Source organism: Mobula birostris, chromosome 1, assembly GCF_030028105.1.
Source record: "Mobula birostris isolate sMobBir1 chromosome 1, sMobBir1.hap1, whole genome shotgun sequence".
Classification (NCBI taxonomy): domain Eukaryota; kingdom Metazoa; phylum Chordata; class Chondrichthyes; order Myliobatiformes; family Myliobatidae; genus Mobula; species Mobula birostris.
In genome coordinates this window covers 133,320,830-133,347,113 of record NC_092370.1, presented here as the reverse complement: position 1 = coordinate 133,347,113, position 26,284 = coordinate 133,320,830, and the positions used below count along the sequence as shown (strand labels likewise).

At 41.4% G+C, this 26,284-nt stretch overlaps 1 protein-coding gene across 5 annotated transcripts in view; it reads left to right on the top strand.

Annotated features, from left to right (window-relative positions):
* The window catches only part of rttn (rotatin), a 255,727-nt gene that overhangs the window by 136,531 nt on the left and 92,912 nt on the right, over window positions 1-26,284 (top strand). For all 5 annotated transcript variants that reach the window (XM_072262511.1, XM_072262520.1, XM_072262502.1 and 2 more), the window contains 2 exons: window positions 1,989-2,117; window positions 24,125-24,235. In XM_072262511.1, the coding sequence (XP_072118612.1) occupies window positions 1,989-2,117; window positions 24,125-24,235 (240 nt within the window). The remainder of the gene's footprint in view (window positions 1-1,988; window positions 2,118-24,124; window positions 24,236-26,284) is intronic.

The following is a 26,284-nucleotide window of genomic DNA, read 5'->3' as shown; positions in this document are numbered from 1 at the left end:
TCTGCCCACTGACATTTTTGAACTTTTGGCATATTGCTAGTGTCTTCCACAGTGAAGATTAATGCTAAATACTTATTAAGTTTTGTAATTTCCTTGTCCCCCATTACTACCTCTCCAGCATCGTTTTCTAGCTGTCCAATATCCATTCTCACCGCTCTCTCTTACACTTCAAGTATCTGAAGAAACGTTTGGCTTCCACTTTAATATTATTGGCTAGCTTACTTTTGTATTCCTCTTTACCTTCTAAGTGACTCTTTAGTTACCTTCTGTTGGTTTTTAAAAGCTTCCCAATCCTCTAACTTCCCACTAATTTTTGCTCTATTATATACCCTCTCTTTGGCTTTCATGTTGGCTTTGTCTTCTCTTGTTAGCCACATTTGTGTCATCTTGCCTTTAGAATACTTATTCCTCTTTGGGATGTATGTATCCTATGCCTTCTGAATTGTTTCCAGAAATTCCAGCCATTACTGCTCTGCTGGCATCCCTGCCTGTGTCCTTTTCCAGTCAATTTTGGCCAATTCCCTTTTCATGTCTCTGCATTTCCCTTTACTCTACTGTAATACTGATACATCTGACTTTAGCTGCTACTTCTCAACTTTCTGGCTGAATTCAAAAATATTATGATCACTTGGCCCTTAGGGTTCCTTTACCTTAAGCTTCCTAATTAATTCCAGTTCATTGGACAACACCCAATCCGGAATAGCTGATTCCCCTAGTGGGTTCAACCATGAGTTGGTCCAAAAAGCCATCTCGTAGGCATTCTAGAAATTTCCGCTGTGGGGATCCAGCACCAACCTGATTTTTGCCAATCTACCTGAGATCTGGAAGTATTTAAATTTAGAAAGGATTGAGATGGAGCAGATAGAAATGGACCCAGTGGTAGAAGAATGAAGAGCTAATTGACATAGAGTTTAGATGATTAGCAATAAAAACAGATGTAACATGAGGAAAATCATTTTTATTCTTCCAGCATGTGTTTTAGTTCTGGAATATCCTACCAGCAGTAGTAATGGAGATGGGTTCAGCTGCAGCATTCAGAAAGGAGCTGGATAAGTATCTGAAAGGAAAAACTTGCAAGACAATAGGGAATAAATAGGCAGGTGAGAGAGGCCAGATGTTTTTGCATGTAGTTCATATGACTCTGGCGGGCTACAAATCACCGATTGGAGTTCAATTCCTGCCGCTGCCTGTAAGGGATTTTTATATGTTTTTTCGGGACCACGTGGGTTTCCACCAAGTACACGGTTTCTTCCCACATTCGAACAACATATGGTTAGGGTTAGTGCGTTATGGATGTACTATGTTGGTGCTGGAAGTTTGACGACATTTGTGGGCTGCTCCAGCAGAATCCACGGACTGTGGTCGTTGCCACAAAATATCCCATTTCACGTATATTTTGATGTGTGTTGGATAAATAGAGGTAATTTTATGTTCAATCAGTGTACAGGATACAGTTTTAAATAAGTAAATATATTCAAAATACTATTATACCTCTGAGAAAAATTCAGCCTTCCAGTTTTTTTTCATTAACTAAGCTAAATTGCTGTTCTCTTCATCCTTACTGGCTTTGATCTGTCACTACAGGGACAATAGTACAGAACTAATGCGAAGTAAGTTGCAACAAAGAGATTGGTAAAATGAGATCAGAGAATAGAAATGATCAATATCATTTTAGAAATGATCAATATCATTTTAGTGAATTGCAAAACTGAGAATAAAAGTTTGAAAATTCAATGATAGATTGATTCTTGACATATTTGAAATATGTGGAAATTAAATGAAGAAAATACCCTCTGGACCTTCACCAAAGTGCTGATAATTTCAGTATTAGTCCTTTTCTTCAAAAATAATTGGCCCATTTCTGTCAATATTGATTGAGCAAGACCTATGTCTGAACCTGCAAAGAATCATGAGGTAAATGTTTTCACCACTGCACTGCCAAGATGTTTCATTTCATGTGAACTTTTTGACTTATACCCATCTATCAGGTCATTTCATCCTTTTATGTGGAATGGGGAGGAAATGCAGTATCTTTCATGGGGAAAGGAGTCACAAAGAATGCAGTTATCTGCTTGCTCCAGCTGTCCTATGAGATGAAAATGCAAGCCAAAGATAAGGTAGGATCATCAGTGGGATGTTTGCATGTTGTCTTCCTCTTGAGAAAGTATGTTTTCCTGATGCTTGCTTGCCACTTTATGATTGGATGTCATTTCATAGAATATCCAGAGTTCACTAATCCCTATGTAAGTAATAAGTTGTAAATTTCAACTGAATTTAGATGAAGTATTTGTAAGTAAGCAAAATTTTAAAGAGAAATCATAGTTTAGCATGCGTGTCTTAATAAGTCATAAATAGTACAAACTCATTTCAAGATGAATTTATCCTGAGGCCACTTTATTAGGTATCTCCTAATTAGCGGAATGTTTATTCTCTTCTACTGCTGTAGCCCATCCACTTCAAGGTTTGAACTGTTGTGTGTTCAGGGATGCTGTTGTATGTTACTATTGCCCTCCTGTCAGCTTGAACCAGCCAGCCTTTCTTTGACCTCTCTCATTAACGAGGCATTTTCGCCCACAGAACTGCCATTGTTTTTTTTTGTTTTTCACGCCATTCTCTGTAAATTCTAGAGACTGTTGTGCATGAAAATCCCAGATGATCAGCAGTTTTTGAGATAGTCAAACCGCCAACAATCATTCCATGGTTATAGTCACTTGGATCATATTTCTTCCCCTTTCTGATGTTTGTTCTGAATAGTAACTGAACCTCCTGACCATGTTTGCACGCTTTTATGCATTTAGTTGCTGCCACGTGATTGGCTGATTATATATTTACATTAATGAGCAAGTGTACAAGTGCACCTCATAAAGTGGCTACTGAGTGTAGATTTCAGCTTAGTTTAAATTAAACCTTTATACGCAAGCAAATATTTAAAAAAGAATCATAGTTTAGTGTACATGGCTTATTAAATCATACATTATAGTAAGTTTATTTCAATATAAATTTAGATTGTATAGTGATATGGTAACTTATTAGAACTTATCCTCACCAATGAGACAAGATTTTCTAAAACAGTAAATGCATTCAGTTAACTATTAATTTCACATGATGTATATTATCATAGAGTCATAGAACATTACAGCTCAGAAACAGGCCATTCAGTCCATCCAGCCTGCACTGAACTTTTATTCTGCTTAGTCCCATTGACCTGCACCTGGTCCTTAGCCCTTCACCCCCCTCCCATCCATGTACCAATCCAAATTTCTCTTAAATGTTGAAATCGAACCTGTGTTCAGCACTTCCGCTGGCAGCTCATCCCACACTCTCACCACCCTCTGCGTGAAGAAGCTTCCCCTCTTTCACCTTTCACCCTTAATGAATGACTTCTAGTTCTAGTTTCAGCAGCCTCAGTGGGAAACATCTGCTTGCATTTACTCTATCTATACCATCCATAATTTTGTATACCTCTTTCAAATCGGCCCCCCCCCCCCAATTCTCCTATACCTATACTTCAGGAATAAAGGCGGAACCTATTCAACCTTTCCCTATAACTCAGGTCAAGTCCTGACAATGTCCTTGTAAATTTTTTTCTGCACTCTTTCAACCTTTCGATAGTAAATCTTTAATAGTGAAGGAAATTGTGCTATGTGATTAACTGTACATTTACAACTCTGTAATAAATAGTAATATATTAACAAAAGCATATTGCCCTAAAACTCTTTGATTTTTATAGCTCAACAGTTAAGTTTGAATCTAGGTACATAATATTTTGGTTAAGGTAAGTTTTAGAATTAACAGAATAAGATCACGGGAGACTCAGTTTTAGGAAATGGTGTAGGTGGACCATTATTAAGATCATTTACTGAGCTAAATGCACAACATTTAAGTTTTCGGACACTTTAAAGCCTCTTATAAAACAGAAACAGTATTAATGTAGTTTGACTAAAAGTGGAAAGAGAAAGTAGTGATGTGTGTAACTGAATCAGAATCAGTTTTATTCTTACTCATATATGTCTAAAAATTTGTTGCTTTGCAACAGCAGTACAGTGGAATACTGAAATAAAATTACTATCAGCTACAGTTTAAAAAATTAAAATCATTAAGTAGTGCAAAAAGTGAGGTAGTGTTTATGGGTTCATTGTCTGTCCAGAAATCTGATGGCAGATGGGAAGAAGCTGTTAGTAAGACATCAAGAGTGTATCAGCAGGCTCCTGTACCTCCTCCCTGATGGTAGCAATGAGAAAGGGCAAGTCCTGGATGCATCTTTACACGGGCAGAAATTGCTAAGCCCAGATGAAATACTTTCCTGGGTACTTAAAGAAGCAAGGGAAGAAATTCCAGAGGTCCTGTTCTTGCTCCTGAAATGCCGCCAGAGCTTTGGAGGACTGCTAATGCACTGATATTCTGAAAGAGGAAAGAAATATATCAGTTAACTTTGGGAATGAAAAAGTTATCAAAATCCTTTCTAGGGTACAATATTTACCTTCAGCTAGAGGGAGACAGATTAATCAGAGACTCTCAGCTTAAATTGGACTGCATCCGACTCCAACGAAATACTCAGCAGGAGTACAGAAACAGACGGAATCCTGGACTCAGCTGTTTATTTATGTAACAGTTTTTTCCCCCAAGCCATCGGACTACCAACCTACTGCCCTCTGCTGTGCCTGTGGTCTTGTTTATTATTTATTGTAATGCCTGCACTCTTCTGTGTACTTTATGCAGTCCTGGGTAGGTCTGTAGTCTAGTGTAGTTTTTGTATTGTTTCATGTAGCACCATGGTCCTGAAAAATGCTGTCTCGTTTTTACTGTGTACTGTACCAGCAGTTATGGTCAAAATGACAATAAAAAGTGACTTGACTTGACTTGAACTCAGTGTTATTACAGAAAGGTCACGTCTGGCCAACGATTTAACCTTTTGGGGAAGTTCATTTGATATAGTACATATGAATGTAAAGGAGATTTTATACAAAGTCTCTAAAGGTAGAATGGTTAAGAAAATAAAACCCATGGGAGAGTGAGAGAATGGCCAATATCAAGTCCAAAGAATAAAGGTCAGCTTTCTGTGTGGAAGTCTGTTCTAAATAGGGCTTGGTACTCAACTCATTGCTTAACAAGTTTTAATAATTCCTTTATGGTGTTCCTAACATGTAACTTATACCACATAGTGCAACAGTTAGTATGATGTTATTACAGCTCAGGGCGTTCTGGTGTTTGAAGTTCAAATGTGGTGCCGTCCTGTAAGGATTCTGTATGTCCTCCCTGTGAATTGTGCAGGTTTTCCTGGGTGCTGTGGTTTCCTCCGACAGTCTGAAGGTGTGCCGGGTAGGTTAATTAGGCATTGTAAATTTTTAATTCGGTTAATTGTAATTGTTAATTGTAAGTTAGGTTAATTAGGTTTGTTGAGGGTGAGGGTTGCTGGGGCGATGTAGTGTTCAGGACTGGAAACATAGAAACATAGAAAATAGGTGCAGGAGTAGGCCATTCGGCCCTTCGAGCCTGCACCGCCATTCAGTATGATCGTGGCTGATCATCCAACTCAGAACCCTGTACCAGCCTTCCCTCCATACCCCCCTTTAGCCACAAGGGCCATATCTAACTCCCTCTTAAATATAGCCAATGAACTGGCCTCAACTGTTTCCTGTGGCAGAGAATTCCACAGATTCACCACTCTCTGTGTGAAGAAGTTTTTCCTAATCTCGGTCCTAAAAGGCTTCCCCTTTATCCTCAAACTGTGATCCCTCGTTCTGGACTTCCCCAACATCGGGAACAATCTTCCTGCATCTAGCCTATCCAATCCCTTTAGGATTTTATACGTTTCAATCAGATTCCCCCCTCAATCTTCTAAATTCCAGCGGGTATAAGCCTAGTTCATCCAGTCTTTCATCATATGAAAGTCCTGCCATCCCAGGAATCAATCTGGTGAACCTTCTTTGTATTCCCTCTATGGCAAGGATGTCTTTCCTCAGATTAGGGGACCAAAACTGCACACAATACTCCAGGTGTGGTCTCACCAAGGCCTTGTACAACTGCAGTAGTACCTCCCTGCTCCTGTACTCGAATCCTCTTGCTATAAATGCCAGCATACCATTCGCCTTTTTCACCGCCTGCTGTACCTGCGTGCCCACTTTCAATGACTGGTGTATAATGACACCCAGGTCTCGTTGCACCTCCCCTTTTCCTAATCGGCCACCATTCAGATAATAATCTGTTTTCCTATTTTTGCCACCAAAGTGGATAACTTCACATTTATCCACATTAAATTGCATCTGCCATGAACTTGTCCACTCACCTAACCAATCCAAGTCAGCCTGCATCCTCTTAGCATCCTCCTCACAGCTAACACTGCCGCCCAGCTTCGTGTCATCTGCAAACTTGGAGATGCTGCATTTAATTCCCTCATCCAAGTCATTAATATATATTGTAAACATCTGGGGTCCCAGCACTGAGCCTTGCGGTACCCCACTAGTCACTGCCTGCCATTCTCAAAAGGTCCCGTTTATTCCCACTCTTTGCTTCCTGTCTGCCAACCAATTCTCTATCCACATCAATACCTTACCCCCAATGCCGTGTGCTTTAAGTTTGCACACTGATCTCCTGTGTGGGACCTTGTCAAAAGCCTTTTGAAAATCTAAATATACCACGTCCACTGGCTCTCCCCTATCCACTCTACTAGTTACATCCTCAAAAAATTCTATGAGATTCGTCAGACATGATTTTCCTTTCACAAATCCATGCTGACTTTGTCTGATGATTTCACCGCTTTCCAAATGTGCTGTTATCACATCTTTGATAACTGACTCTAGCAGTTTCCCCACCACCGATGTTAGGCTACCGGTTTTTAATTCCCTGGTTTCTCTCTTCCTCCTTTTTTAAAAAGTGGGGTTACATTAGCCACCCTCCAATCCTCAGGAACTAGTCCAGAATCTAAAGAGTTTTGAAAAATTATCACTAATGCATCCACTATTTCTTGGGCTACTTCCTTAAGCACTCTGGGATGCAGACCATCTGGCCCTGGGGATTTATCTGCCTTTAATCCCTTCAATTTACCTAACACCACTTCCCTACTAACATGTATTTCCCTCAGTTCCTCCATCTGTCTGGACCCTCTGTCCCCTAATATTTCCGGAAGATTATTTATGTCCTCCTTAGTGAAGACAGAACCAAAGTAATTATTCAATTGGTCCGCCATGTCCTTGCTCCCCATAATCAATTCACCTGTTTCTGTCTGTAGGGGACCTACATTTGTCTTAAGCAATCTTTTTCTTTTCACATATCTATAAAAGCTTTTACAGTCAGTTTTTATGTTCCCTGTCAGTTTTCTCTCATAATCTTTTTTCCCCTTCCTAATTAAGCCCTTTGTCCTCCTCTGCTGAACCCTGAATTTCTCCCAGTCCTCAGGTGAGCCACTTTTTCTGGCTAATTTGTATGCTTCTTCTTTGGAATTGATACTATTCCTAATTTCCCTTGTCAGCCACGGGTGCACTACCTTCCTTGATTTATTCTTTTGCCAAACTGGGATGAACAATTGTTGTAGTTCATCCATGCGATCTTTAAATGCTTGGCATTGCATATCCACTGTCAACCCTTTAAGTGTCATTTGCCAGTCTATCTTAGCTAATTCACGTCTCATACCTTCAAAGTTACCCTTCTTTAAGTTCAGAACCTTTGTTTCTGAATTAACTATGTCACTCTCCATCTTAATGAAGAATTCCACCATATTATGGTCACTCTTACCCAAGGGGCCTCTCACGACAAGATTGCTAATTAACCCTTCCTCATTGCTCAATACCCAGTCTAGAATAGCCTGCTCTCTAGTTGGTTCCTCGACATGTTGATTAAAAAAAACCATCCCACATACATTCCAAGAAATCCTCTTCCTCAGCACCCTTACCAATTTGGATCACCCAATCTACATGTAGATTGAAGTCACCCATTATAACTGCTGTTCCTTTATTGCACACATTTCTAATTTCCTGTTTAATACCATCCCCAACCTCACCACTACTGTTAGGTGGCCTGTACACAACTCCCACCAGCGTTTTCTGCCCCTTAGTGTTATGCAGCTCTACCCATATCGATTCCACATCCTCCTGGCTTATGTCCTTCCTTTCTATTGCGTCAATCTCCTCTCTAACCAGCAACGCCACCCCACCTCCTTTTCTTTCATGTCTGTCCCTCCTGAATATTGAATATCCCTGAATGTTGAGCTCCCATCCTTGGTCACCCTCGAGCCATGTCTCTGTGATCCCAACTATATCATATTCATTAATAACAATCTGCACTTTTAATTCATCCACCTTGTTATGAATACTCCTTGCATTGACACACAAAGCCTTCAGGCGCGCTTTTACAACTCTCTTAGCCCTTATGCAATCATGTTGAAAAGTGGCCCTTTTTGATGCTTGCCCTGGATTTGTCGGCCTGCCACTTCTACTTTTCACTTACTACTTTTTGCTTCTACCCTCATTTTACACACCTCTGTCTCTCTGCACTGGTTCCCATCCCCCTGTTGTGAACTAACCTCCTCTCGCCTAGCCTCTTTAATTTGATTCCCACCCCCCAACCATTCTAGTTTAAAGTCACCTCAGTAGCCCTCGCTAATCTCCCTGCCAGGATATTGGTCCCCCTAGGATTCAAGTGTAACCCGTCCTTTTTGTACAGGTCACGCCTGCGCCAAAAGAGGTCCCAATAATCCAAAAACTTGAATCCCTGCCCCCTGCTCCAACCCCTCAGCCACGCATTTATCCTCCACCTCATCGCATTCCTACTCTCACTGTCGCGTGGCACAGGCAGTAATCCCGAGATTACTACCTTTGCGGTCCTTTTTCTCAACTCCCTTCCTAGCTCCCTATATTCCCCTTCCAGGACCTCTTCCCTTTTCCTACCTATGTCATTGGTACCTAAATGTACCACGACCTCTGGCTCCTCACGCTCCCACTTCAGGATATCTTGGACACGATCAGAAATATTCCGGACCCTGGCACCGGGGAGGCAAACTACCATCCGGGTCTCTGGACTGCGTCCACAGAATTGCCTATCTGACCCCCTTACTATCGAGTCCCCTATTACAGCTGCCCTCCTCTTCCTTTCCTACCCTTCTGAGCTACAGGGCCGGACTCTGTGCCGGAGGCACGGCCACTGTCGCTTCCCCCAGGTAAGCTGTTCCCCTCCCTCCCCCAACAGTACTCAAATAGGAGTACCTATTGTCAAGGGGCACAGCCACTGGGATACTCTCTATTACCTGACTCTTCCCCTTCCCCCTCCTAACCGTGACCCACTGGTCTGCCTCCCGTGGCTCCGGTGTGACCACCTGCCTGTAACTCCTCACTATCAACTCCTCACTCTTCCTGACCAGATGAAGGTCATCGAGCTGGAGCTGCAGCTCCAGTTCCTTAACGGGGTCCCTTAGGAGCTGCATCTCGGCGCACCTGGCGCAGATGTGGACGTCTGGGAGGCTTGGAGACTCCCACATCCGGCACCGAGAACAACAAACTGCCCTCACACTCAAACTGCCCCTCTCCTCAAATAACAACAAAAAAAAAGAATGAATACCAAACCTTCCTCGCCTTGCCCGTTTCTGCCTAAGCCCGGTGAGCCGAAGCCCTTAAGCCTTCACTCTGCTCCCGGCTCACTCTGCAGCCCGCAAACTACGCTGCCGGCTGTATGAGGCTCTGTTCCTTTTAAATCTTCCGCGCTTCACTGCCCGACGTCACACACCTGCGCAGTCCTACCTCTCTGAATGCCGATGGAAAAAAAAACGAAAAATTCAAAAATGTCTTCCTCCACACTCCCGCTCCGCTTCTCAGACTTCCTTCTTCGAAGGGTCTGCTCTGTGTTTTATCGCTGGGTCAGTAAAATAAACTAAACAAATAGTATGGTAGTTTCAGCATCATGCATGCCTTGCTTGGTGTTTGACTTTCCTGTTGCATATTCTGCCACCTTTGTGCATGTGTGCACATTGCATGCGTGGAAGTACACGTTTGTAAATTTCAATGTGCACTGTACATGTGACAAGGCAGTGTCACATTCCTCAGTTTTATTCTGCATTTTAAACACGTTGTGTCTGCCATTAAATTGAGTTTCCAGTCAAAGATTTAGAAAGAAAAAAATCATGGTATGTTGGGATTTGATTCTATGCCTTCCTTAATTGAAACAGAGTTACGATAAGGAACACAAAAGCAATGAGGAATTTTGCAGACGGAATTTCAGTGGTAAATGCTTTTAGGTATATTAATGTAAAATACCAGGTAAAGAAGTTGAGATCATTCAGGAAAAACTTAGTGACAATAGTTGATTTAGCTGCAAAATTTAGAAAATTGAAATATTATCTGAAGAATGTGAGGACATTTAATACTGTGATGATAAGGACGTTTGGAAAAAGTGCTGGAGAACACTTCGCTTTCTCAGTGGCACAGCTACTAGAGCTGTTGCCTCAGCTCCAGGGACCCAGCTCAATCCTGACTTCTACTGTCATGTTCTACCCACAACTGTGTGGGTTTCTTCTGGGTGCCATGGTTTCCTCCCACATCCCTGCAACGTACAGGCACTTTAAATTGTCCCTTGTGCAAGGGTAAGTGATTGAATCTGGGATAAATGGATGGGAAAGTGAGAATAATAAAACAGACTTGTTTCGGAAAAGAATGCACACATGGAGCGAGGCAGTGTATTTCCATGCAGTATGTCTGTTTATAGACATGACCACATTCCTGTGACGCTGGCTGAATAAGAAGTAGGCAGAATAATGAAGAGTGCGGATGATGGTAGAATGGTATACAGTGCCTTGTAGAAGTATTCAGCTCCCACAACTACTTTCACTTTTTTATTGTATCATTTTCTAAATTTAAAATACACTGAAGTAGGAATTCTTTGAGCTAATCTACAAAACATTGTGCATCATGTCAAATCAAAAGAAAAATTCCAAAACTTGCCAACAATTTACAAAAAATTTAAAAACCAAAACTGTGAGGCTAAAGAAGTATTCATCCCCTTTGTAATTACTACACTAACTTTCCTCAGATGCAATAATTTACCTTACCAAATCACCTAATTTGTTAATTTGCTGATGTAGGAAATTGATGGATCACTTGTTTGCAATGAATTCATAAGAATAAATACTCCCTCTCTCTGCAAGGTCCATCAGTATGGTAGATTTTCAACGGACCAAACCAAAATGAAGACAAAAGAGCATTCAAACAAAGTCAGGGAAATGATAATACAAAACCGAATCTGGGGAAGGATACAGATCATCTCAAAGCACTCATCATACCTCAGAGCTCAGTGTAGTCCATTGTGAGAAAGTATGAAACCACAGCCACGCTGCCCAGGTCAGCCTGCCCCTCTAAAATTAGTTGCCAAAGAAGAAAGACACTTGTAAGAAGGGCTACTGTGACAGCTCTGAGTGAGCTGCAGAAGTCAGTAGGTGCAACTGGAGATGAAGTTCATGACTCCACAATCTCTAGGGCCTTGTACAAAAAGGGTATTGATGGCAGAGTGTCAAGGAAGAAGCCCTGGCTTTAAAAAAAAAAGCATATCCCTGCCCATAAAGACTTTGCGAAGTGACACTTAGAAGGTGCTGTAAAGATGTGGAAGAAGGTCTTGCACTCAGAATAAGCGGTACATGTAGCATAAATGTAATACTGTGCATCAGCCAGGTAACACTATCCCTACAGTAAAGTATGGTGGAGGTAGCATCATGCTATGGGGATGCTTTTCAGCAGTAGGTGCTGGAAATCTGGTCAGGATTAATGATGAAGGCAGCTAAATACGGAGAGATCCTGGACAAAAAACTGCTTGTCTCTGCTAGAAATCTTAAACTGGGGAGGGAGTTCGTCATTCTGCAGGACAATAACCCAAAACACACTGCCAGAACAATCATGAGGTGGCTTCAAATGAAGAAAATTGATATTCTTTATTGGCTCAGTAAGAGTCCTGACCTTAACCTGATCAAACATCTCTGGCAAGACATCAAGGTTGCTGTCCACTGCTGACTCCTAACCTGGCACAACTTGAACAATTTTTCAGAAGAATGGGCAAAGCTTGCTCCATCACTTTGTGAAAAGCTAATAGAGACATTGTGTTAATAGAGAGTTGGTTCATCTAAGTACTGAGCAAAGGAGGATGAATACTTCTAAAATGCTGACATTTCAGTTTTTCATGCTTCACTATTTTCCTGATTATTGGGCTCTATTTTGAAATAAGGAACATGGCATTCATAAATAAAAATTCTCAGTTAAATTGATCAAAATCCTTGGTTGTAATATTCATTTATGTAAATAAAGGGTTGGGGGCTAAATACTTTCATAAGGCACTGTATGTAGGAACATAGAGCTCTCAGAAAAGAAAGGTCCACAATTAACAAAAGACTCTGATAAACAGACTAAATGCTGAGGAACTCAGTGGGTCATGCAGCATCTTCAGAGAGGAATAAACAGTCAAAGTTTCAGGCAGAGATCCTTCACCAGGGCTGGAAAGGATTGAGGAAGAAGCCAGAATAAGGTGGTGGGGGAGGGAAAGCAGTAAAAGCTGGCTAGTGATAGCTGAGACCTGTTGAGGGGGAAGGTGGGTGGCTGAGGTCAAGGGCTTGAATTGAGAAGCTCGGAGATTATAAGTGGAAGAGGTAAAGGGGCTGAAGAAGAAGAAATTTGATAAGAGAGGACAGTGGGCCATGGAAGAAAGGGAAGGAGGAGCGCCAGAGGGATGTGATAGGCAGGTGAGGCTAAGAGAAGGGGTTAGAGGGGAGCCAGAGTTGTGAATAGAAAAAGAGAAGGGGGAGGTGGAGAAATCACCAAAATTTAGAGATATGGATCTTTATGCCATCAGGTTAGCAAAGACTAATGAGGTGATTTGCAGTTAGGTTATTAAAATTTAGGAGGTTAATTTGGATGTCAAAAATGAAGAATCATGATTGCCAGCAGGTTCCAATTTTATACTGAAGCACCAAGATTTTGAATAATTCAGATAGATAATATGATATGCAATAAATATAAGCGACAAATAGGGAAATGAAGAACGTATTTCAGAAGATAAGTAACCTGGTTGTTACCTGCAGAAACAATATCCTGTATTTGGGGAAAAAAAGCAGTGCTACTTTTTTTTAAAGGAAGTGCATGGAAATTGCAGTCATTGGCCATTTTATTAGGTACACCTCTACACCTGCTCGTTAAAGCAAATATTTGCTCAGCCAATCATGTGTTAGCACCTCAGTGCATAAAAGCATGCAGACATGGTCCAGAAGTTCAGTTGTTGTTCACACCGATCATCAGAATGGGGAATAAATGTGATCTAAGTGACTTTGACTTTGAAATGATTGATGGTGCCAGACAAGGTGGTTTGAGTATCTGAGAAACTGCTGAATTCGTGGGATTTTCACACACAACAGTTTTCGAGTTTGCAGAGCATGGTGTGGAAAAACAAAAAAACAAAAAATCCGTTGAGCTGCAGTTCTGTAGGCGAAAGCACCTTACTCATGAGAGATGTCAGCGGAGAATGGCCAGACTGGTTCAAGTTACCAGGAAGGTGACAGTAACTCAAATAATCACACAGTGGTGTGCAGAAGATCATACCATATCTGAATGCACAGCACATCAAACCTTGAAGTGGGTGGGCTACAGTAGCAGAAGTCTATGAACATACACTCAATGGCCACTTCATTAGGTATAGAAGGTTCCTGATAAAGTGGCCACTGAATGTATATCTAGTTATAAAATTCAACAAGGCACTTTTTGTTATGACCCCAATGGGATTTTCACATTAGCAATACACATTGTACCACAGAGAGAAGCAGCCTGGAAAAGGGCCCTGTCGTCCATCGGCCCTCTGCTATCAACCATGCATTTTACATTAATGCTCAATTAATCCCATGTTTAGTCTCCACAATCTCATCAATTCCCCCCTCCCCAACATTCTGCCACTCACCTACATGCAATGGACATTTTAAAAGGTCATTCATTTTAGCAACCCATATATCCTTGCGATATATGTGAATAAACTGGAGTACCTGTGAGAAATTCACATGGTTGCAGGGAGAATGTGCAAAAATAATGCAGATACACCAGTTTGGTCCTGTTTGGGAGGTATCTGGTGCTGTATGAAATAGCTTCTCGTATCATGCTGCATTAAGAGCTTTGTAGGGAGACTTAGACAGTGTTGTCCGGGAATGCCTATTTTGGGAGGATAGGGTGGTAATTCCACTGCTCTAGCTACGGAGACGAGGTAAATTAAGGACTCCCAGAGACCTTAGCAACCATGTCTCCCACCTACCTACAAGTAAACATCTCTTCAATTGCTTTCCTGACTTTCATCCGCTGCCCAATACCCGCCCGCTTTATGCCTCGACCCCTCCCTTGCCCTTTACCCCAATCCCCCTTGCCCCACCCTTCTCTAATCCTGCCCCATACCCCTTCTGCCCTCTCCACCGGTCCTCTTCTCCCCCCTTCAGTTCAACAATGTTTCCCCTCCTTTGATTATTGCCATATCTGACCATAAGAAGGATCTCAGTCACATGGCGTTGAATTCCTGAATGCAACCAAATTTAAGAAGGATGCTTCACATACTCATTTGGTAGAATTTCAGAATTTTGTCAAAAATGCTATCTACAATGAGTAATTCATCCCCTGACTTTTCGTCTGTTGTGTGCTGAAGATCACAACCCTGTACTTCTAGATGGATAGAGTTTGCACTGTAATTCAGGGAGCAGTATTTCGGCCACAGAGAAAAGAGAGATAGATACTTTATTGATCCCAAAGGAAATTACAGTGTCACAGTAGCATTACAAGTACACAGATATCAATATTAGAAAAGTATAAAGAATAAAAATATGTTACCACGAACAGGAAGTGGTTGAGGAGAATAATTCCACTTTGTGCAAAAAGTGGAGAGACCCTTCTGTAGTTACAATAGCTGCCTTTCTCAACAGTGGTCCCATTTATTTTATCTCTGAGGTCCAACGTCCATTGGCATATTGAACACTTGAAACTCAATTCTTTTTCTCTCTCCACAGAGAATTGCTTGATGTTCTAGCTATTTCATGGAATGTTACAGCACACTGCAGGTTCTTTTGCCCAAGATGATTGCTTACATTTTCAGTTTCGATTCCTTTTCCATAAACATCAGATGAAATTGCAAAAACCCAAATAAAAAAAACTAAAAATGCTGGGATCGCTGATAAGGTCAGCCAAGAGTCAGACCGAGTTCCTGTGATTCAGACTTAACAATTGCTTGCTCTCACTAATCCCTGAGTCATTGAAAAGGGCTAGAAATAATTACTAAAACTTGGTTATAAAATGGATTTTAGCAATTCTTAATATGGTGTGAAAGACTTTGGGACAATAAGATGATGCATACTGCTGGGTAACATAGACTTATACAGCACAGAAACAACCCCTTCTACTTACAATATCCATCCTGACCAGCAAATACCCATCTGCAATCTTCTCACATACAGCACTGGTTTCTTAGATTTCTATTGTTTGGCTATTTAAGTGTTCATCCAAACAATGATTAAGTATTATGGGAGTACTCATAGCCCCTACCTTAATGATGCATGGTCTTGGCTTGACCTATTACCGATCCCTTCCCCCCAACAGATGACACTCAATCTGCGGAGTTCTTCCAGCAGTTTGTGTTTCTGCTGTAGATTCCAGTATCTGCCGTTCCAGAGATGGGAGGATTCAGATTCACTTTCATGTTTATTTCATGTTAACACAGAGTGAAATGTTTCTGTTAACAACTAACACACCTAAAGCTATGCTAGAGGCAGCCCGCAAGTGTCGCCACACATCACAAACAATAAAACAACAGCAAAACAAGTCCTTTTCTCCCTCCACACCCCTCCCATCTGCCCATACACACAGATAGTCAATTTCCGGTCATCTGATCAACCTTTGGGCTTCAATCTTCGATATCGACACTGAACTACAGCAAGCGGTATAGTTTGCCACGCTGAGATATTGAGTAAACTTGGTAAGTTTAAAAGAATAAGACCATAAGACATAGGAGCAGAATCAGGCTGTTCCACCATTCAATCATGTCTAAAGTATTATTCCCCTAGACCCTTTTCTCCTGCCTTCTCCATGTAATCTTTGATGCCCTTACTGATTAAGAACTTATCAACCTCCACTTCAAATCTACCCAATGACTTGGCCTCCACAGCTTTTCATGGCAAAGAATTCAACAGATTCACCACCCTCTATTTAAAGAAATTCCTCCTCAAATGGTTCCGTTTATTATCAGAGAATATATGCAGTTTATAACCTGAAATACATAGGCTTCACAGACATCCATGAAAAACAAAGCCCCAAAAGAATGAACAACAGAAAAACGTTAGAACACCAAAGCCCCCTCTTCCCCTCCCCTGTGCAAGCAGCATCAACGCATCAACCTCCCCAATCCATTTCAGCAAAAAAAGCGTCAGCATCCACCACCCAACAAGCAAATAGCAAAGCACCCAAGCAAAGACCATGATCTGAAGTCTGCAAATCTATTAGTTACCTAACAGTTTGGCATGCCACAGTTTCTCTCTTTTTATCTCCATCTCCATCTCCATCTCCATCTCCATCTCCATCTCCATCTCCATCTCCATCTCCATCTCCATCTCCATCTCCATCTCCATCTCCATCTCCATCTCCATCTCCATCTCCATCTCCATCTCCATCTCCATCTCCATCTCCATCTCCATCTCCATCTCCATCTCCATCTCCATCTCCATCTCCATCTCCATCTCCATCTCCATCTCCATCTCCATCTCCATCTCCATCTCCATCTCCATCTCCATCTCCATCTCCATCTCCATCTCCATCTCCATCTCCATCTCCATCTCCATCTCCATCTCCATCTCCATCTCCATCTCCATCTCCATCTCCATCTCCATCTCCATCTCCATCTCCATCTCCATCTCCATCTCCATCTCCATCTCCATCTCCATCTCCATCTCCATCTCCATCTCCATCTCCATCTCCATCTCCATCTCCATCTCCATCTCCATCTCCATCTCCATCTCCATCTCCATCTCCATCTCCATCTCCATCTCCATCTCCATCTCCATCTCCATCTCACACACTCCTTATCTCTGTTGTAAAGGGTCATCCATCGTTGTATTCTGAGACTGTACCATCTCATCCTAGACTAACCCACTATAGGAAACATTTTCTCCACATTCACTCTATCTAGTGCTGGTGAAAGAAAACCAGAATAATCCAATGTCATTGCACAAGATGGGAGCAGTGATTGGTAAATGGCAAGGTCGACATTAGAATTCCAGTTAAAACAATTAAAATACCACACACATCTCCGATCCATTGCCTGGGCGGGGTCATTGTTATTTTATGGTTATTGCTTTAAGTCCATGTAAGGAATTTCAGTGCATTTAGATCAGGTTCATAGTGTGAAAGATAGCGCCATTAATTGATGAGTCTTTGTGTGCAGCTGCAAAGGAAATCATCAAATATTCCTGTCTAGGATTACAACAGCTGAAATCCACAGTCGCAGCCATAGGTACTTGAGAAAGCAGCAATGTTTTAGGATGTTTAAGAAAATCTTATCAATATTCAATAGACAATAGATGCAGGAGTAGGCCATTCGGCCCTTCAAGCCAGCACCGCCATTCACTGTGATCATGGCTGATCATCCACAATGAGTATCCAGTTCCTGCCTTATCCCCAAAACCTTAGATTCCGCTATCTTTAAGAACTCTATCCATCTCTTTCTTGGCCTCCACAGCCTTCTGGGGCAGAGCATTCCATATATCCACCACTCTCTGGGTGAAAAAGTTTTTCCTCAACTCCGTTCTAAATGGCCTACCCCTTATTCTTAAACTGTGGCTTCTGGTTCTGGACTCAACCATCAGCGGGAACATGCTTCCCGCCTCCAGCGTGTCCAATCCCTTTATAATCTTACATGTTTCAATAAGATCCCCTCTCAGCATTCTAAATTCCAGACTATACAAGCCCAGTCGCTCCAATCTTTCGACATATGACAGTCCCGCCATTCCGGGAATTAACCTTGTGAACCTACGCTGCACTCCCTCAATAGCAAGAATGTCCTTCCTCAAATTTGGAGACCAAAACTGCACACAGTACTCCAGGTGTGGTCTCACCAGGGCCCTGTACAGCTGCAGAAGGACCTCTTTGCTCTTATACTCAATTCCCCTTGTTATGAAGGCCAGCATGCCATTAGCTTTTTTCACTGCCTGCTGTACTTGCATGCTTGCTTTCAGTGACTTTCAAAATCAACAAACGTCAAATGGCAGCCTTTGGTTGCGAATGCCATTTTCCTTTAAGAAAATGGAAACATGGCTGCTGCCCCAGTCTACAGGTATGACTGAAATGCAGAAGACTGAGACTTCCACTCTCAACTATCCTGCCAGTGAATGTACGGTCCGTGGGAAATAAAATTGAAGCCCTCAGAGCAAGATTGCTGTACCAAAAGGACGTTAGGAACTTCTGTGTGCTTTGCTTTACGGAAAGATGAGCTCACACTGACAATTTCAGATGCAGCACTGCTGAAGTCTCAGAGTTTCACCATTCTCCGCATAGACAGGACAACTGAGTCTTTTAAAGGCAGAGGGGATGGAGTATGCCTAAACTTAGTGGTTCTGTCTCAGCCCTGCTCACCTGACCTGGAACATCTAGCGGTCGAATATCATCCATTTTATCTGCCAAGGGAGTTTTTGACCATCATCCTAGTAGCGGTGTACATTCCGTCTCAGGACAACATTGGGCAGGTACTGGAGGAGTTGAGCAACGTAATCAACAGGCACGAAACAACACACCCTGATGTCTCCCCATTCACTGCGGGAGATTTGAACCAGCCCAGCTTGAAGAAGTCTCTGAACGACTACCGCTAATGTATCACCTGTGGAACCAGAGGACCCAATACACTTGACCACTGTGATATCATCAGCGCGAATGCTTACCATACCATCCCACACCCACAGTTTGGAAAGTCCGATCATCTGATTGCTCTTCTACTCCCCGTGTATAGGCAGAGATTAAAGATCACAGCATCAGTGGTGAGGGCCAAGAAGGTATGGTCAAGGGAGGCAGACGTATGCTTACAGGACTGCTTTGAGTTGGTAGCTTGGACAGTATTCAGGGTTTCATCTTCAAGTCGGAATGAGTACACCACAGTTGTCACCAACTTCTTCAAGACTTGTGTGGATGAGTGTGTATCTTCAAGAACATAGCAGACATATCCAAACCAAAACCTGTAGATGAACCATGAGATTCGTAGTTTACTGTGGACTGGATCTGTGGCATTCAAGACCGGTGATCCAGAACTATGCAAGAAGTCCAAGTATAACCTTTAGGAGGCTAGTTTAAGTGTGAAGAAACAATTCCAATTGAGGTTAGAGACTGAATCAGATACACATTAGCTTGGCAGGGTTTGCAGGCCATTATTTCCTACAAAACAAAACATAACATCATGAATGGCTGTGATGCTTCACTCTTGGATGAGCTCAACGCATTTTATGTAAGCTTTGAAACAGAGAATAAAACCACACCTGTGCGAATCTCTGCAGCGTCTGGTGACCCTGTGATCTCTGTTTCAGAAACCAGTGTCAGAAAACTTGCAAGGCATCACGCCCTGATGGTGTACCTGCGAGGGTTCTGAAAACCTGTGTGAACCAGTTCAAGAACATCTTCAATCTCCTACTGCTGCAGTCGGAAGTTACACATGCTTTAAAAAGGTGATGATTATACAAGTGCCGAAGAAGAACAGCATGAACTGCCTCAGAGACTGTCGTCCAGTGACTCTTATATCAATTGTGATGAAATACTTTGAGAAGTTGGTCATGACTAGAATCAACTCCTTCCTAAGCAACGACCTGGACCCACTGCAATTTGTCTATCATTACAATAGGTCTACAGCAGATGCAATCTTACTGGCTCTCCACTTGCTTTGGATCTTTCTAGACAATAGTATTGCCTACGTTAGGCTTTCTGTTTATTGACTACAGCTCAGTGTTTAACACAATCATACCTAGTTCTAATCTACAGGCTCCAAAACCTGGTCCTGAGTACTTTCCTCTGCAATGGGATGCTTGACTCCCACACTGAGTCCACACTGTGTGTGGAGATTGAAAATAACACCTCCTCCTCGCTAACACTCGACACACGTTAAGGATGCATGCTTAGCCCACTGCTGTACTTTCTCTGCACCCACAATCCTGTGGCTAGGCACAGCTCAAATGCTGGCTATGAATTTGCTGTTGACACAAATACTTTTGGCAGAATTTCACATGGTAATGATAAGGCATGAAGTAGCAAGATAGATCAGCTGATTGAGTGGTGTAGCAGCAACAATCTTGCACACAATGTCAGTAAGACCCAAGAATTGATTGCAGACTTGATGAGGAAGGGGAAGTTGAGGGAACACTCACCAGTCCTCATTGAGGGATCAGAAGTGAGAAGGGTGAGCAGTTTCAAGTTCCTGGGTGTCGACATCTCTTAGGACCTATCCTGGGCCCAACATATTGATGCAGTTACAAAGGCATTACAGGACTATGAGCAGAATTGGTTATGTCACCGAAGATATTTACAAATATACTGTGGAGAGCATTCTAACTGGTTGCATCACCTTCTGGTATAGAGAGGCCACTGAACAGGATCAGAAAAAGCTGCAGTAAACAGTAAACTCAGTCAGCTCCATCATGGGCACTAGCCTCCGCGGCATCCAGGACACCTTCGAAAAGCGATGCCTCAGAAAGGCAGCATCCGGAATGCATGACCTGGAATATGTGGTGAGTCCTTGATGGTTGCTGCTTTCTTGTGGCCGTGCTCCTTGTAAATGTGCTCAATGATAGGCAGACTGTGTACCTGAATGAGTACTGAAGACCTATGCTAATTACTTAGCTGGATTATTTACTGATATGTTCAAAGTCTTGTTTCAGCAGTCTGACGTACCCACATGCTTCAAGCAGGCTTCAATTATACCAGTGCCTAAGAAGAACGTGTTAACTTGCCTCAATGACTATCGACCAGTAGCACTATGATGATGTGCTTTGAGAGTTTGGTCATGAACCATATCAACTCCTGCCTGAGGAGTGACTTGGATCAGCTCTAATTTGTCTATCATCACAACGCATCAACAGCAGGGGCCATTTCATTGGCTGTTCACTCAGCTGTGGAACATCTGGGCAATGAAGGTGTATACATCAGGATGCTCTGTGATTACAGCTCAGCATTCAACGTAGCTCCTGGTCAAATTGTGTCAACTTTTGCACTGAATCTTTGTGTTGCTGAGATGGTAGGAGAGTTGAGTTGGTGGATAGTGGAGGAATTCAGGTGAGGGTCACAATTTCTGCTGTGAGTTTACCAAGGCTATCACTTCTACTTATCACTACCAGCAATATCTAAGTTTTCCTGTTTAAGGTAGCGATTCTTAGCCTACTTGCCACAGAAGACTACATTTGCAAGACTCTATGAACTAAAAGGCTACGGCACACGACTTGGAACCCTACAGCATATTAAACAAAATAACTTCCCATCTGTCTCAATGTCACTAAATGTACCTTTCCAGTGAATTTGTACACTTCTGCCTTTTGCAGCAAAACTGTAATTTTTCTGAAATGCAACAAAGTTATTTTTCAGTTTAACTATAATTTGATCCATTTTCCTACCTCTAACAGTTAGTTACACAATTCCATTATCACAATCTGTGGGAGATAGCTTTCACCTTTGTTAGGCAGGATATCATGCAGAACACAACTAAGTGCTGATGGAGAAGGAATTGATGGAGCTTTGGATTCATTTCTCATTTTTAAAAAATGACAGGTTATCCTTATTCATTTTTGATGAATATATAATTTTCATTAATAGAATGGACGCCATGCTATTTTGCATTACAATAGTGGCCAGGGTTCAAAATGTAAATCTTCATATTTTATATTTCAACAATTACTAATTAATAATCAATTATCAAGGAAACATAATGCTACTGCTCATCCCTGGGGTATTCTGGGACAACATTTGTGTTATTTATGTTGGATTTCTCTCTAAATGTGGGAACTTGATACAAAATCAGATGAACTGTCTCAGGAGTTGCAGTATTTTGACATTTTTTTTGTGCATAGTGGATGATTCAATAGATTTTCCAGATAACATTACAGCATGTTACAAGCGTTTTGAGCCAGAATGTAGTGCCGACTTTTTAAACAGCTCTAAGAACAGTCAAACCATTCCCTCTTACATAGGCCTCCATTTCTCTATCATCTATGTGCCAATAAAAGAGTTTCTTAAATGCCGCTAATGTAACTGCCTCTACTGCCACCTATGGCAGAGCATTCCACCCACCTACCACTATTCCCCCTATACTTCCTCCAATCACCTTAAAATTATGTTGATCCATATCTCTATCATCTTGTACACCTCTATCAGATCACCTGTCATCCTCCTTCACTCCAAGGAGATTGCTCAACCTACCATCCTAAGGCAACCCATCCTCATCATTCATGTGAGCCAAGCTGCTAGGTGTACTATCAAGGCCAGTTCAAGCTAATTTGGTTGCTAGGTTAACAGGTCATTCTTGAGACACCTGTACCTTGCGAGGGTTAGAGATTATCACCTTTGGTTTTCTATTTAGCCCTGCGAAGTACTATTCTGCAGAATGGACATTGAACATAGAAACTCAGAATTCCTACTAAGGTTGGGGCTAAAGGGTTTTGGGATTTCTGAGTTCATTTAGGAGAAGTATAGCTTTAATGATGGGTGTAGCAAAATCTGGAATTGTTTATGTATTTTCTATATGATGAGAACCTTTGTGAAAAAGCAACCAGAAACTAAAGGAATTACAATTCTTCATTTATTAGATTAGATTAGATTCAACTTTATTGTCATTGTGCCAAGTACAGATACAAAGCCAATGAAATGCAGTTAGCATCTGACCAGAAATGCAAAGAATAGTGTTATTTACAAAATAACTGCGAATAAAAAGTAAGTGCTATAGCACACAAATATAAAAGTACCGAGACAGTATAATATGGGTGCAATACTGCTTAGCGCTGTGATGTGAGGTCTTGCGGTCCGATACAGGACAATTGCCATACCACACTGAGATGCAGTTGGTGAGTATGCTCTCAATGGTACAGCAGTAAAAGTCTGTTAGTGTCCTGGGACAGAGGTGAGCTTTCTTGATGCTCCACAGGAAATAAAGGCGCTGTTGCGCCTTTTTGATCAGGATGGAGGAGTTCAGGGACCAGGTGAGATCCTGGGAAATGTGGACACCAAGGAATTTTTAAGCTTGATACATGCTCCATTACAGCTCCGTTGATGTAGATGGGGACGTGAGTGTGGCTCCTAGCATGCCTGAAGTCCACAATGGTCTCCTTGGTCTTCTGGGTGTTAAGGGCCAGGTTGTTGTTGGCACACCACACGGCCAAGTGCTAGACCTCGTCCCTATTGGCCGTCTCAGCATTCCCTCTGATCAGGCCAACCACCGTGGTGTCGTCTGTGAACTTGACTATGGAGTTGGAACCATGTACAGGAACGCAGTCATGGGTGAAAAGGGAGTACAGAAAAGGGCTCAACACACAGCCTTGAGGCACGCCGGTGTTCAGGGTGAGAGTGGAGGAGGAGAGGTTGTCTAATTTAACTGATTTGGGTCTGTTAGGCAGAAAGTGTTTCCTTTATGTGTTTTCTTTAGATTAATCAACAAAATAGTTCACAGTTGCCTTAGTCTAAGGCTAAGCCATGGTAAGTAGATCTATGAGCATCCATCAATTTGTTTGGGTAGCATGGTAGCATAATGCTATTACATCCCCAGCGACCCCAGGTTCAATTCTGCTATTGTCTGTAAGAAGTTTGTACGTATTCCCTGTGACCGTGTGTGTTTCCTCGGGGTGTTCCGGTTTCCTCCTACATTCAAAAGACTACAGATTAGTAAATTAATTAGGCATATGGTAGCTGGGACAGAAGGTGCAGTTACCACACTGTGCCTTTAAATAAGCTAAAACAAAAAATAATTCTGAGAATAACCAGTACGGATTGGAATCATCTGTGAAATAGTATGCAAGTACTTTTGTTTAGAAAATACACATGCATGTCTTTGTTTAATTTATAATCTACATATAATTCTAACCATACCATTGTAGTAAGGGAGTTTTTTTTCAGCTTTTATTTTATATCTGTTTTAGGATTGGATATCCATGTGGTCTTTGGTCTATGAACGTAACAATGAGGATCATGTAGCTCCACGATTGGACCTAGCCTGGCTAATTCCTCTGTGGGTTGACCGAGACCCTGAGGTGTGTATACTTTCTTGTACATGTCTATGTCTATCAATTTCCTTTACTGTCTTATGGACTTCAATCAAGTAATGTCTGAACTCTACATTTTCAGAATAGATTTTTTTTCTTTCATCTCTTCTTGTGATCTAATCCTTTAAGTCCATGTATCATTCTGTTATATCAGTGCTGCAGTCCTTTTAAGATCAACCTTTTCTTTCTAAGGTAAGATACTTGCAGTATTCCCGGTGTGGCCTAACAAGGGCTTTGTACAGTAGTACAAAATATGACTTCTGTTTCTCTAGATATCAAGGCAGCATTTTTATCCTGACTATGAGTTTTTAATAGACTCCAGAGTTTCTTTAGAACAACGCTATTTGTGGCTTTTATTATTGCATCAGTATCTAGTACGAAGGGGCCACAGCAAAGGATCAGAAAAAGCTGCAGCAGGTTGTAAGTTCAGCCAGCTCCTTCATGGGCACTAGCCTCCCCAACGTTGAGGGTATCTTCAAAAGGCGATGGCTCAAAAAAGGTAGCATCTATCATTAAGGATCTCCCACACCCGGACTTCTCATTACTGCCATCAAGGAGGAGGTACAGGAGCCCAAAGATACACACTCGGCATTTTAGAACAGCTTCTTCTGCCCCCACACCTCCCACCCCCATCATATTTCTGGAAAGTTGATGAAACCATGAACACTACCTCACTGTTTTTGCTCTCTTTGCATTACTTACTTAATCTTACTGTAATTGATGGTATATTTTATGCATTGCACTATACTGCTGTTGCAAAACAATAAACTTCACGGCATGTATCAGTGGTAATAAACCTGATTCTGATTATTTAGAAGGTAACATGTTCTTTTATTTTAAAGTCGGAGTGGATGGCATCTCCTTTTCTTCCAAGGCCATTGTTTTGCCCATTCACACAAACTTTTAGAATCTCCCTTTCAACTGAATTATTCTATTCACACGCTCACCACCTTTCTTTGTGTCTTAGGGCAACTTGAATATATGACTTTCATTCCCATCAATTAAGTCATTTATAAGTAGAGCTACAGTTTTTCTTTTTCAATCTTTTTATTAATTTCAAAATATAGAGACAAAACATAGCAATAATACAGATAGTAGGAGATATATTGTTACACTTAAAAAAAAGTAATTGTAAAATCAAATAGTGTAAATTAACAAAGCTCCCAATCATGTAGAACAACGGATAATACAAAGCAAAAAAAAAACTGGGAAAAAAATCATGAAAAAGAAAAAAAACAAAGCAAAAAAGAAACAAACCTCATCCCCAAAGAAAAACAAAATTAATCAACTAAACTAAAAGACTTGGGCAAAACTAACAACTTAAAAATGGAAAAGAAGAAAACCTTAGTGTCGACGACTCCATTCCCCTCCAACAGTACAGAGAGATAAAACAAGTTTGGAAATGATCAAATTACATCAGATGAAAATGCTGAATGAATGGCCTCCAAGTTTTTTCAAACTTAATGGAAGGGTCATAAACTGCACTTCTAATTTTCTCCAAATTCAAACACACCATAGTTTGTGAAAACCAATGAAATACATTAGGAGGGTTAATTTCCTTCCAATTCAACAAAATGGACCTTCTAGCCATTAAAGTAAGAAATGCAATCATCCTTCGTGATGAAGAGGTTAAATTATTTAAGTCTATCATTTGTAGTCCAAAGATAGCAGTAATTGGATGAGGTTGTAAGTCTATATTTAGGATCGTTGAAATAATATCAAAAATATCGTTCCAATATTTCTCCAACAAGGGACATGACCAAAACATGTGGGTTAAAGAAGCTATCTCGAAATGACATCTGTCACATATTGGATTAATATAAGAGTAATAACGAGATAGTTTATCTTTGGACATATGAGCCCTGTGCACTACTTTAAACTGTATCAACCTATGCTTTGCACATACAGAGGATAAATTCACCAACTGAAGAATTTTTTCCCATTTTTCAGTCGGTATATTAATCTCAAGTTCTCTTTCCCAGTCAGCTTTAATTTTATTAGAAGCATCAGGACATAGATTCATAATTATATTATATA